The sequence below is a fragment of the Rana temporaria genome, chromosome 13 (genome assembly GCF_905171775.1).
Source record: "Rana temporaria chromosome 13, aRanTem1.1, whole genome shotgun sequence".
Classification (NCBI taxonomy): Eukaryota; Metazoa; Chordata; class Amphibia; order Anura; family Ranidae; genus Rana; species Rana temporaria.
The window spans coordinates 119,559,349-119,572,027 of NC_053501.1; the positions used below are offsets into that span (position 1 = coordinate 119,559,349).

At 56.3% G+C, this 12,679-nt stretch overlaps 1 protein-coding gene across 2 annotated transcripts; it reads left to right on the forward strand.

Annotated features, from left to right (window-relative positions):
- Positions 1-2,729: 2,729 nt before the first annotated feature.
- LOC120921021 (protein S100-A16-like) lies at positions 2,730-12,136 on the forward strand. 2 transcript variants are annotated; one of them, XM_040333610.1, is made up of 3 exons: positions 2,730-2,833; positions 9,321-9,491; positions 11,841-12,136. In XM_040333610.1, the coding sequence occupies exons 2-3, from the start codon at positions 9,339-9,341 to the stop codon at positions 11,994-11,996; spliced, it is 309 nt and encodes a 102-aa protein (XP_040189544.1). In that variant the 5' UTR covers positions 2,730-2,833; positions 9,321-9,338; the 3' UTR covers positions 11,997-12,136. The 2 variants fall into 2 exon arrangements, with proteins under 2 accessions (XP_040189544.1, XP_040189545.1); XM_040333611.1 differs by having other exon boundaries at positions 2,746-2,851; positions 9,322-9,491.
- Positions 12,137-12,679: the final 543 nt, after the last annotated feature.

Here is a 12,679-nt window from a genome sequence, read left to right on the forward strand (position 1 = left end):
ACTGAGTACCCCAGGTCTTGTACTGAGTGCCCCAGGTCTTGTACTGAGTGCCCCAGGTCTTGTACTGAGTGCCCCGGGTCTTGTACTGAGTGCCCCAGGTCTTGTACTGAGTGCCCCAGGTCTTGTACTGAGTGCCCCGAGTCTTGTACTGAGTGCCCCGGGTCTTGTACTGAGTGCCCCAGGTCTTGTACTGAGTACCCCAGGTCTTGTACTGAGTGCCCCAGGTCTTGTACTGAGTGCCCCAGGTCTTGTACTGAGTACCCCAGGTCTTGTACTGAGTACCCCAGGTCTTGTACTGAGTGCCCCAGGTCTTGTACTGAGTACCCCAGGTCTTCTACCAAGTCCCCCAGGTCTTGTACTGAGTGTCCCGGGTCTTGTACTTGGTGCCCCAGGTCTTGTACTGAGTGCCCCGGGTCTTGTACTGAGTGCCCCAGGTCTTGTACTGAGTGCCCCAGGTCTTGTACTTGGTGCCCCAGGTCTTGTACTGAGTGCCCCAGGTCTTGTGTTAAATGCCCCAGGTCTTGTACTGAGTGCCCCAGGTCTTGTACCTAGTACCCCAGGTCTTGTACTGAGTGCCCCAGGTCTTGTACTGAGTGCCCCAGGTCTTGTACTGAGTGCCCCGGGTCTTGTACTGAGTGCCCCAGGTCTTGTACTGAGTACCCCAGGTCTTGTACTGAGTGCCCCAGGTCTTGTACTGAGTGCCCCAGGTCTTGTACTGAGTGCCCCAGGTCTTGTACTAAGTGCCCCAGGTCTTGTACTGAGTGCCCCAGGTCTTGTACTGAGTACCCCGGGTCTTGTACTTGGTGCCCCAGGTCTTGTACTGAGTGCCCCAGGTCTTGTACTTGATGCCCCGGGTCTTGTACTGAGTGCCCCAGGTCTTGTACTGAGTGCCCCAGGTCTTGTACTGAGTGCCCCAGGTCTTGTACTGAGTGCCCCGGGTCTTGTACTGAGTGCCCCAGGTCTTGTAATGAGGTTGTGCACTGGTGGGCAGCCATATTGGAACAGGGAGGGGCCGTTCTCAAACTGTTCCCACAAAGTTGGGAGCATGAAATTGTCCAAAATGTCTTCACATGGTGACACCTTAAGAGTTCCCTTCACTGGAACTAAGGGGGCCAACCCAACCCCTGAAAAACGACCCCACACCATAATCCCCCCCCCTCACCATAACCCCCCCTCCCCCACACCATAATCCCCCTCCCCCTCACCATAACCCCCCCTCCCCCACACCATAATCCCCTCCCCCTCACCATAATCCCCCTCCCCCTCACCCTAATCCCCCTCCCCCAAATACTTTGCACCAGAGCACAAAGCAAGGTCCATCAAGACATGGATGAGCGAGTTTGGGGGGTGGAGGAACTTGACTGGCCTGCACAGAGTCCTGACCTCATAGAACACCTTTGGGATGAATTAGAGCCAAGACCTTCTCGCCCAACATCAGTGCCTGACCTCACAAATGCTCTTCTGGAAGAACGGTCCAACCTTCCCATAGAGGACCAGCGATGGGGAACCTCGGCCCCCCCCCCCCCCCCCAGATGTTTTGTAACCACATATCCCATGATGGACTCTGCAGTGTGGTGGAGCATCATGGGAAATCTGGGGGTGCCGAGGTTCCCCATCGCTGCCATAGACACCCCCCTAAACCTTGTGGACGGCCCTCCCCAGAAGAGGCGAAGGTGTTATAGCGGCAAAGGGGGCGGAGGCAACCCAATATTGAACCCTCCAGACCAAGACTCGGGGGGGGGGAAAGGCCAGCGTCCCAATACTTTTGGTAATAGAGGCCCGGATTCAGAAACAATTGCGCTCTATTTGCGGAGGCGCAGGGCAACGATTTTGCCCTGCGCCCCCGCAAATATTTTGCGCTGCCCTCGATTCACGGAGCAGTAGCTCCGTAAATTGCGAGGGCGCGCCGGCAAAATTGCCCGGCGTAAGCGCGCGCAATGTAAATGATCCCGCCGGGGGCGGGAATCATTTAAATTAGGCGCGCTCCCGCGCCGAGCGTAGAGCGCATGCTCCGTCGCGAAACTTTCCCAACGTGCATTGCGGCAAATGAGGTCGTAAGGACGTCACTTGCTTCAAAGTGAACGTGAATGGCGTCCAGCGCCATTCACGATTCACTTACGCAAACGACGTAAAATTCGAACGTCGCGACGCGGGAACACCGGGTATAGTTTAGCATTGGCTGCCCCTGCTATAAACGACGTAACTTGCGTACGCAGGGCTGGCGCAACATTGTGAATCGGCGTAAGTATGCAATTTGTGCTGAGCACAATGGGAGCGCCCCCTAGCGGCCATCGCAAGAATGCAGCCTAAGATATGCGTGGCATAAGAGCCTTACGCCACGCAGATTTTAGGCTGCAGTCGGCGTATCGATGTTTCTGAATCAGGAGCATTCGTAACGCCGGCGCAAGTCAGCAATTGCGCTGCGTAACTATGGTTACGCAGGCGCAATTGCTTACTGAATCTGGGCCAGAGTGTATATATAACATGTGCGTAATTTTCTAAACGTGAGCATAAAACAGTTCTGGCGGTGAAAGGGTTAACCCCCTCCCCCTTGGACCTGCAAGATTCACCGGCAGGGAACGTGTCGCGTCGCGTCGGGTGAAAGTCCTTCAGGTCGGGTTGAGGACAATCCCAGGAAATGAAAGAGTTACAATGTAACAAATGTGACAGGAGAAATGGGAGGGGCTGAAGAGCTTGCAATCAGAGGAGGCGGGGTCTGTAGGAGGGTGACACCGCCCCCCCTCCTCGGGTGTTCCTGAGGGTGTGACCTCCCGGAAATCACCAACCAGGATCAGGAGGAAGGAGAGAGGAAGAGCCGGGAGTGGAGGGAGCTGAGAGCCGCAGCCAGCTGGTAATCCCCCTATATACCCCATATATATATATTATATTATAGGGGGGAGGGGCGTGTGATGATCCCCTATATATATATATATATACACACACATATATATTATAGGGGGAGGGGGAGCGACATAACGGAGGACGAGCGGCGTGGAGCCGGAGGGATGAAATGAAAATGAAAGCATATCCCTGGGTGGGGGTTGGAGGAAGCAGACTTTTCTGGGAAGGGGGAGGGGGGGGGCAGATTAATGGGGACAGGTGGGGGGGGGGGGGGATAGCAGATGGCTGGGGGGGGGGCAGACAAAGTCGAAGGGATCGATTTAACGAATATCTTTGTTTTGAGGGGCTGTCGCTGTTGTGCTCGGCGCTGTACAAATGCGGCACATTGGAGGGTGTCCAGGGATGGGGAGGGAAGGACACACAAAGGACATTATGATGGGGGGGGGGGGGGGGGGGGGGGGGGGGGGTAGGCAGTACTGGGGTCCATGGAATCCTCCCCCCCCCCCCCCCCATCCTCTGCACCAAGAAAATAAAAACAAATACAAAAAGGAAACAAAACAAATAAATCAGTTGGTCAGGTGTCCCCCGGTTGGATGTTGTTGGTCAGGTGTCCCCCGGTTGGATGTTGTTGGTCAGGTGTCCCCCGGTTGGATGTTGTTGGTCAGGTGTCCCCCGGTTGGATGTTGTTGGTCAGGTGTCCCCCGGTTGGATGTTGTTGGTCAGGTGTCCCCCGGTTGGATGTTGTTGGTCAGGTGTCCCCCGGTTGGATGTTGTTGGTCAGGTGTCCCCCGGTTGGATGTTGTTGGTCCGGTGTCCCCGGTTGGATGTTGTTAGTCAGGTGTCCCCCCGGTGAAGTGTCGTTGGTCAGGTGTCCCCCGGTTGGATGTCGTTGGTCAGGTGTCCCCAGTGAGGTGTTGTTGGTCAGGTGTCCCCGGTTGGATGTCGTTGGTCAGGTGTCCCCCGGTTGGATGTCGTTGGTCAGGTGTCCCCAGTGAGGTGTTGTTGGTCAGGTGTCCCCGGTGAGGTGTCGTTAATCAGGTGTCCCCCGGTGAGGTGTCGTTGGTCAGGTGTCCCCGGTGAGGTGTTGTTGGTCAGGTGTCCCCCGGTTGGATGTCGTTGGTCAGGTGTCCCCCCGGTGAGGTGTCGTTGGTCAGGTGTCCCCCCGGTGAGGTGTCGTTGGTCAGGTGTCCCCCGGTGAGGTGTTGTTGGTCAGGTGTCCCCCCGGTGAGGTGTCGTTGGTCAGGTGTCCCCCCCGGTGAGGTGTCGTTGGTCAGGTGTCCCCCCGGTGAGGTGTCGTTGGTCAGGTGTCAACCCGGTGAGGTGTCGTTGGTCAGGTGTCCCCCCGGTGAGGTGTCGTTGGTCCGGTGTCCCCGGTTGGATGTCGTTGGTCAGGTGTCCCCCCGGTGAGGTGTCGTTGGTCAGGTGTCCCCCGGTGAGGTGTCGTTGGTCAGGTGTCCCCCCGGTGAGGTGTCGTTGGTCCGGTGTCCCCCAGTGAGGTGTCGTTGGTCAGGTGTCCCCCCGGTGAGGTGTCGTTGGTCAAGTGTCCCCCGGTTGGATGTTGTTGGTCAGGTGTCCCCAGGTGAGGTGTCTTTGGTCAGGTGTCCCCCCGGTGAGGTGTCGTTGGTCAGGTGTCCCCCCGGTGAGGTGTCTTTGGTCAGGTGTCCCCCCGGTGAGGTGTCGTTGGTCAGGTGTCCCCCGGTGAGGTGTCGTTGGTCAGGTGTCCCCGGTTGGATGTTGTTGGTCAGGTGTCCCCCGGTGAAGTGTCTTTGGTCAGGTGTCCCCCGGTGAGGTGTTGTTGGTCAGGTGTCCCCCGGTTGGATGTCGTTGGTCCGGTGTCCCCGGTGAGGTGTCGTTGGTCAGGTGTCCCCGGTTGGATGTCGTTGATCCGGTGTCCCCGGTTGGATGTCGTTGGTCAGGTGTCCCCGCGGTGAGGTGTCGTTGGTCAGGTGTCCCCCGGTTGGATGTTGTTGGTCCGGTGTCCCCGGTTGGATGTTGTTGGTCAGGTGTCCCCCGGTTGGATGTTGTTGGTCCGGTGTCCCCGGTTGGATGTTGTTGGTCAGGTGTCCCCCGGTTGGATGTCGTTGGTCAGGTGTCCCCAGTGAGGTGTTGTTGGTCAGGTGTCCCCGGTTGGATGTCGTTGGTCAGGTGTCCCCCGGTTGGATGTCGTTGGTCAGGTGTCCCCAGTGAGGTGTTGTTGGTCAGGTGTCCCCGGTGAGGTGTCGTTAATCAGGTGTCCCCCGGTGAGGTGTCGTTGGTCAGGTGTCCCCGGTGAGGTGTTGTTGGTCAGGTGTCCCCCGGTTGGATGTCGTTGGTGAGGTGTCGTTGGTCAGGTGTCCCCCCGGTGAGGTGTCGTGGGTCAGGTGTCCCCCCGGTGAGGTGTCGTTGGTCAGGTTTCCCCCGGTGAGGTGTCGTGGGTCAGGTGTCCCCCCGGTGAGGTGTCGTTGGTCAGGTTTCCCCCGGTGAGGTGTTGTTGGTCAGGTTTCCCCCGGTGAGGTGTCGTGGGTCAGGTGTCCCCCCGGTGAGGTGTCGTTGGTCAGGTGTCCTCCCGGTGAGGTGTCGTTGGTCAGGTGTCCCCCGGTGAGGTGTTGTTGGTCAGGTGTCCCCCCGGTGAGGTGTCGTTGGTCAGGTGTCCCCCCGGTGAGGTGTCGTTGGTCAGGTGTCCCCCCGGTGAGGTGTCGTTGGTCCGGTGTCCCCGGTTGGATGTCGTTGGTCAGGTGTCCCCCCCGGTGAGGTGTCGTTGGTCAGGTGTCCCCCGGTGAGGTGTCGTTGGTCAGGTGTCCCCCCGGTGAGGTGTCGTTGGTCCGGTGTCCCCCAGTGAGGTGTCGTTGGTCAAGTGTCCCCCGGTTGGATGTTGTTGGTCAGGTGTCCCCCGGTGAGGTGTCTTTGGTCAGGTGTCCCCAGTTGGATGTTGTTGGTCAGGTGTCCCCGGTTGGATGTTGTTGGTCAGGTGTCCCCCGGTGAGGTGTCGTTGGTCAGGTGTCCCCCCGGTGAGGTGTCGTTGGTCAGGTGTCCCCCCGGTGAGGTGTTGTTGGTCAGGTGTCCCCGGTGAGGTGTCGTTGGTCAGGTGTCCCCCCGGTGAGGTGTCGTTGGTCAGGTGTCCCCCGGTGAGGTGTCGTTGGTCAGGTGTCCCCCGGTGAGGTGTCGTTGGTCAGGTGTCCCCCGGTGAGGTGTCGTTGGTCAGGTGTCCCCCCGGTGAGGTGTCGTTGGTCAGGTGTCCCCCCGGTGAGGTGTCGTTGGTCAGGTGTCCCCCGGTGAGGTGTCATTGGTCAGGTGTCCCCCCGGTGAGGTGTCATTGGTCATGTGTCCCCGGTTGGATGTTGTTGGTCAGGTGTCCCCCCGGTGAGGTGTCGTTGGTCAGGTGTCCCCCCGGTGAGGTGTCGTTGATCAGGTGTCCCCCGGTGAGGTGTCATTGGTCAGGTGTCCCCCCGGTGAGGTGTCATTGGTCATGTGTCCCCGGTTGGATGTTGTTGGTCAGGTGTCTCCCCGGTGAGGTGTTGTTGGTCAGGTGTCCCCCCGGTGAGGTGTCGTTGGTCCGGTGTCCCCGGTTGGATGTTGTTGGTCAGGTGTCCCCCCGGTGAGGTGTCGTTGGTCAGGTGTCCCCGGTTGGATGTTGTTGGTCAGGTGTCCCCCCGGTGAGGTGTCGTTGGTCAGGTGTCCCCGGTTGGATGTTGTTGGTCCGGTGTCCCCGGTTGGATGTCGTTGGTCCGGTGTCCCCGGTCAGGTCATTGCACTGTAAAGAAGTCGGTTGGAAGACTTTGGCGGGTCGAAGGAGTTCAGACAACACCGGCTGAGATAACGAGCGATTAACCCCTCCCACCCCTCCCAGCTGTCAGACGGAGAGCAGCTGCTGTGTATGAAAGGACAATGGGGGAGGGGCAGGCTTGGGGGACACATCTATAATCAGGAAAAAAGCTTTTGGGGGACACATCTAGAGAAAGGGGGACAGCTTTGGGGGCACATCTAGAATGGGGGAATGGCTTTTAGGGGGCAGTTTTGGGGGTGCATGTAGAATAGGACAGCTTTGGGGGCACATCTAGAATGGGGGCACATCTATAATAGGGGAATGGCTTTTAGGGGGCAGTTTTGGGGGACACATCTAGAAAAAGGGGGGCAGCTTTGGGGGCACTTCTAGAATAGGGGCACATCTATAATAGGGGAATGGCTTTTAGGGGGCAGTTTTGGGGGCGCATGTAGAACAGGGGAGACAGCTTTTGGGGAGGCATCTAGAATAGGGAAGCAGTTTTAGGGGGACAGCCACAATGGGGGGAAGCTTTTGGGGGGTGCATGTAGGATAGGAAAGCTTTGTGGGCACTTTGGGAAATTCTGGGGGCACATCTATAATGGGGGAATGGATTTTAGGGGGGCAGTTTTGGGGGGTATGTGTAGAATAGGGGAGGCATCTAGAATAAGGGAACGGCTTTCGGGAGCATCTTTTTTTTGGGGGGGGGGGCAGCCACAACAGGGGGCAGCTTTTGGGGTGCATGTAGCATAGGGCAGCTTTGGGGGCACTTTTAGAATGGGGGCACATCTATAATAGGAGAATGGTATTTAGGGGGCAGTTTTGGGGGTGCATGTAGCATAGGACAGCTTTGGGGGCACATCTAGAATAGGGGAGGCAGCTTTTGGGGAGCACCTAGAATAGGGGAGCAGTTTTGGTGGGGCATTTACAATAAGGTGGCTACTTTTGGGGGTGCATGTAGAATAGGAGGCCAGCTTTGAGGACACTTCTACAGTTGGGGCAGTTTTGGGGGCACATCTACAATAGGAGGGCAGCTTTGTGGGCACACCTACAATAGGAGGGCAGTTTTGGGGGGCACTTCTATAATCTGAGCAGTTCTGGGGACACGTCTACAATAGGAGGGCAGTTTTGGGGGCACACCTACAATAGGAGGGCAGTTTTGGGGGCACACCTACAATAGGAGGGCAGTTTTGGGGGGCACTTCTATAATCTGAGCAGTTCTGGGGACACGTCTACAATAGAGGAATGGCTTTCAGGGGGCATCTAAAATTGGGGGCAAATCTAGAATAGAGGGAAGCTTTGGGGGCACTTGTAAAACGAGGGGCAGCTTTGGGCGCGGTATTGTAACGCACATATATAATAACTGGAAAGAGTTCAAAAGGAGCCACATGAAAGCGGTGGGCGGGGCCCTTACTTATAATAATGGGGGCGTGTGCGGTTAGGAATAATAGATCCTCCGAGGTGATCTGATTGTTCTGTATAAATAGATCCGGGGGCAGATCTGTCTTTCTGCTCCCTCTCTCCTACCCCCCCACCTACCCTCTGTGTCTCCCTGTCCCCCTCTTCCCTGTCTAATCCCCCCCAACCTACCCTCTGTCTTCCTGCCCCCTCTCTCTCTCTCCCCCCCACCTACCCTCTGTGTTTCCCTGTCCCCCTTTGTCCTGTCTAATACTCCTTCCCACCTACCCTCTCTTTCTGCCCCCTCTCTCCTCCCCCCCCCAACCTACCATCTGTATTTCTGCCCCCTCTCTCCTACCCCCCAACCTACCATCTGTCATTCTGCCCCCTCTCTCCTACCCCCCCAACCTACCATCTGTATTTCTGCCCCCTCTCTCCTACCCCCCAACCTACCATCTGTCTTTCTGCCCCCTCTCTCCTACCCCCCCCAACCTACCATCTGTATTTCTGCCCCCTCTCTCCTACCCCCCAACCTACCATCTGTCTTTCTGCCCCTCTCTCCTACCCCCCAACCTACCATCTGTCATTCTGCCCTCTCTCTCCTACCCCCCCAACCTCCCATCTGTATTTCTGCCCCCTCTTTTCTACCCCCCAACCTACCATCTGTCTTTCTGCCCCCTCTCTCCTCCCCCCCCCAACCTACCATCTGTATTTCTGCCCCCTCTCTCCTACCCCCCAACCTACCATCTGTCTTTCTGCCCCCTCTCTCCTACCCCCCAACCTACCATCTGTCATTCTGCCCTCTCTCTCCTACCCCCCCAACCTCCCATCTGTATTTCTGCCCCCTCTTTTCTACCCCCCAACCTACCATCTGTCTTTCTGCCCCCTCTCTCTCCCCCCCCCCAACCTACCATCTGTATTTCTGCCCCCTCTCTCCTACCCCCCAACCTACCATCTGTCTTTCTGCCCCCTCTCTCCTACCCCCCCCAACCTACCATCTGTCATTCTGCCCCCTCTCTCCTACCCCTCCACCACCTACCCTCCCCCCCCACCTACCCTCCGTGTCTCCCTGTCCCCCTCTTCCCTGTCTAATACCCCCCTAACCTACCCTCTGTCTCCCTGCCCCCCCACCCTCCTATGTCTGACTCTCTCATTGCCCCCCCCATCCTAACTGCCACCTACCCTCTGTCTCCCTGCCCCCCACCCGTCTTTCTCTGCCCAGCCCCCCCCTCCTATGTCTGACTCTCTCTCATTGCCCCCCCTACCTGCCACCTACCCTCTGTCTCCCTGCCCGCCCACCCTCCTATGTCTGACTCTCTCTCATTCCCCCCCCCCCCCCGTAGCCGGCTCTTGGCCAGTCATGGCGTCCAGTTGCAGTAGTGAGCTGGAGTCGGCCATCGAAGTCCTGGTGAGGAATTTCTATACGTACGCCGAGAGGAAGGGGAAACACGACAAGATGAACAAGAAGGAGTTCCGCAAGATGGTGTCCCAGGAGCTCCAACATGTGCTGACGGTAAGGGGGAGGGGCTTCTTCTCACAATGGGGGGGGAGGGGCTTCTTCTCACAATGGGAGGGAGGGGCTTCTTCTCACAATGGGGGGGTGGCTTCTTCTCACAATGGGGGAGGGGCTTCTTCTCACAATGGGGGGGGTGGCTTCTTCTCACAAGGGGGCTTCTTCTCACAATGGGGGAGGGGCTTCTTCTCAAAATGGGGGAGGGGCTTCTTCTCACAAGGGGGCTTCTTCTCACAATGGGGGAGGGGCTTCTTCTCACAATGGGGGGGCTTCTTCTCACAATGGGGGAGGGGCTTCTCACAATGGAAGGGAGGGGCTTCTTCTCACAATGGGGGAGGGGCTTCTTCTCACAATGGGGGAGGGGCTTCTTCTCACAAGGGGGCTTCTTCTCACAATGGGGGAGGGGCTTCTTCTCACAATGGGGGGGCTTCTTCTCACAATAGGGGGGGGGCTTCTTCTCACAATGGGGGAGGGGCTTTTTCTCACAATGGGGGGCCATGGGGGGAGGGGCTTCTTCTCACAATGGGGGGCTTCTTCTCACAATGGGGGGCTTCTTCTCACAATGGGGGGGTGGCTTCTTCTCACAATGGGGGAGGGGCTTCTTCTCACAATGGGGGGGCTTCTTCTCACAATGGGGGAGGGGCTTCTTCTCACAATGGGGGGATGGCTTCTTCTCACAAGGGGGCTTCTTCTCACAATGGGGGAGGGGCTTCTTCTCACAATGGGGGAGGGGCTTCTCACAAGGGGGCTTCTTCTCACAATGGGGGAGGGGCTTCTTCTCACAATGGGGGGGCTTCTTCTCACAATGGGGGGGCTTCTTCTCACAATGGGGGAGGGGCTTCTCACAATGGAAGGGAGGGGCTTCTTCTCACAATGGGGGAGGGGCTTCTTCTCACAATGGGGGAGGGGCTTCTTCTCACAAGGGGGCTTCTTCTCACAATGGGGGAGGGGCTTCTTCTCACAATGGGGGGGGGCTTCTTCTCACAATAGGGGGGGGGGCTTTTTCTCACAATGGGGGGCCATGGGGGGAGGGGCTTCTTCTCACAATGGGGGGGTGGCTTCTTCTCACAATGGGGGAGGGGCTTCTTCTCACAATGGGGGGGCTTCTTCTCACAATGGGGGGGCTTCTTCTCACAATGGAAGGGAGGGGCTTCTTCTCACAATGGGGGAGGGGCTTCTTCTCACAATGGGGGAGGGGCTTCTTCTCACAATGGGGGGGCTTCTTCTCACAATAGGGGGGGCTTCTTCTCACAATGGGGGAGGGGCTTTTTCTCACAGAGGGGGGCCATGGGGGGAGGGGCTTCTTCTCACAATGGGGGGCCATGAGGGGGGGGGGATTTTATTGGCTGGGAAAGTGGAGGTGGATTCTCCACCATCATTGATGATGGAGAATTGGGCACCACACGGCCTTTACCTCCAGGGCAGAAACCCTCAGGTTACTGACCATAATAAAAGGATATAGACCTATGTATTCCCTAGGCTCCTCGGTACCATCTAGTGGCCATAATGTAGTACTTCACTACTGCCCATAATAAAAGGACATAGACCTATGTATTCTGTGGGCTCCTCAACTCCATCTAGTGGCCATAATGTAGTACTTCACTACTGCCCATAATAAAAGGATATAGACCTATGTATTCCCTAGGCTCCTCGGTACCATCTAGTGGCCATAATGTAGTACTTCACTACTGTCCATAATAAAAGGACATAGACCTATGTATTCCTTATGCTCCTGAACTCCATCTAGTGGCCATAATGTGAAATGTTACTACTACCCATGATAAAAAGACAAAGCCCTATGTGCGCCTTATGCCCCTCAGCGCCATCTAGTGGCCATAGGTAAAGCATAAAGACCCAATGTGTTTCCTATGCTCCTCAGCGCCATCTGGTGGCCATAATGTAGTACTTCACTACTGCCCATAATAAAAGGACAAAGCATAAAGACCCAATGTGCTCCTTATGCCTCTCAGCGCCATCTAGTGGCCATAATGAAGTTTTTTATTACCTCACATAATAAAAACATAAAGACCTATGTATTCCCTAGCCCTCTCAGCCCCATCTAGTGGCCAAAACATGGTATTTCACTACTGCCCATAATAAAAGGACAAAGCCCTATGTGCTCCTTATGCCTCTCAGCGCTATCTAGTGGCCATAAGTAAAGCATAAAGACCCAATGTGTTTCCTATGCTCATCAGCGCCATCTAGTGGCCATAATGTAGTACTTCACTACTGCCCATAATAATAGAACGTTCGTTCGAACGAATGTCCATGCAGATTCACTATGCATTTATTTTTTATTTTTTTATAACTGGAACCCTGAAATATATATTTTTTTCTGCCCCCCCTCAGAATACACAGAGCAAGGAAGCCTCCAACAAGCTGATCCAGTCTCTGGACACCGACGAGGACGGGAAGATCAGCTTTGACGAGTATTGGACTTTGATCGGTGAGATCGCCCGGAAGCTGAGCCTCCAGATGGCCATGCAGTGCCAGGAACGACCCTAGAGCGCCCCCCCCCCCAAAAAAGCGCCATGCCTCCTGCGCCCAGCGGGGGGCGCTGGAGGGAAGAACTTTTCCTGGGGGGGGGAACAGAGAACGCACCGGACCTCGGATTCCCAGAATCCCTCACTTATTGTTTTTTTTTTGAGCCAAGTAACACAGTCCAGGAGGGGGGGGCACCTTCACCCCCCCTCCCCCACCATGTATTATATACACATTTCTATATACACGCTCTTCCCTCTATTGCCTCCACTGTATTGGGTGTTTGTGGTGACCAATCAGAAAGCTCCCGGAGGGTGAACAAGGATTCCAAACCTCCTTCATCTCACTTATGATTGGATGCTGGCAATCCACCTTAAACCCCTCCCCCCCGGCCAGTTCAGCCCTTTGCCCCTCCCCCTTCTTGTACGTCATCGATGGTTTGGTGCCAGGACTTCCAGAAAGGGCGGCGGCCCCCCCAATGTCTTCACCGGCCAATCACCGACCTGAGCTCATTCGATGACATCATTGTGTGCTGTAGAGACGTCGCAGTGTTTTTTTGTTCTGTGCGAATAAAGCTGATTTCATATTTTATTTTATTTACAAATGTAACGCTTCGGAGATTCTATCTTTCTGATCGCCGTAATGTTGTACCATGTGACCCTGCGCCCCTCCCCCTACACTATTATTATTATTATACATTTATATGG

Coding starts and splice junctions, on each gene's coding strand:
- LOC120921021 (XM_040333610.1), top strand. CDS start 9,339: ATGGCGTCCAGTTGCAGTAGTGAGCTGGAGTCGGCCATCGAAGTCCTG. Junction 9,492..11,840: donor AGCTCCAACATGTGCTGACG/GTAAGGGGGAGG, acceptor GCCCCCCCTCAG/AATACACAGAGCAAGGAAGC.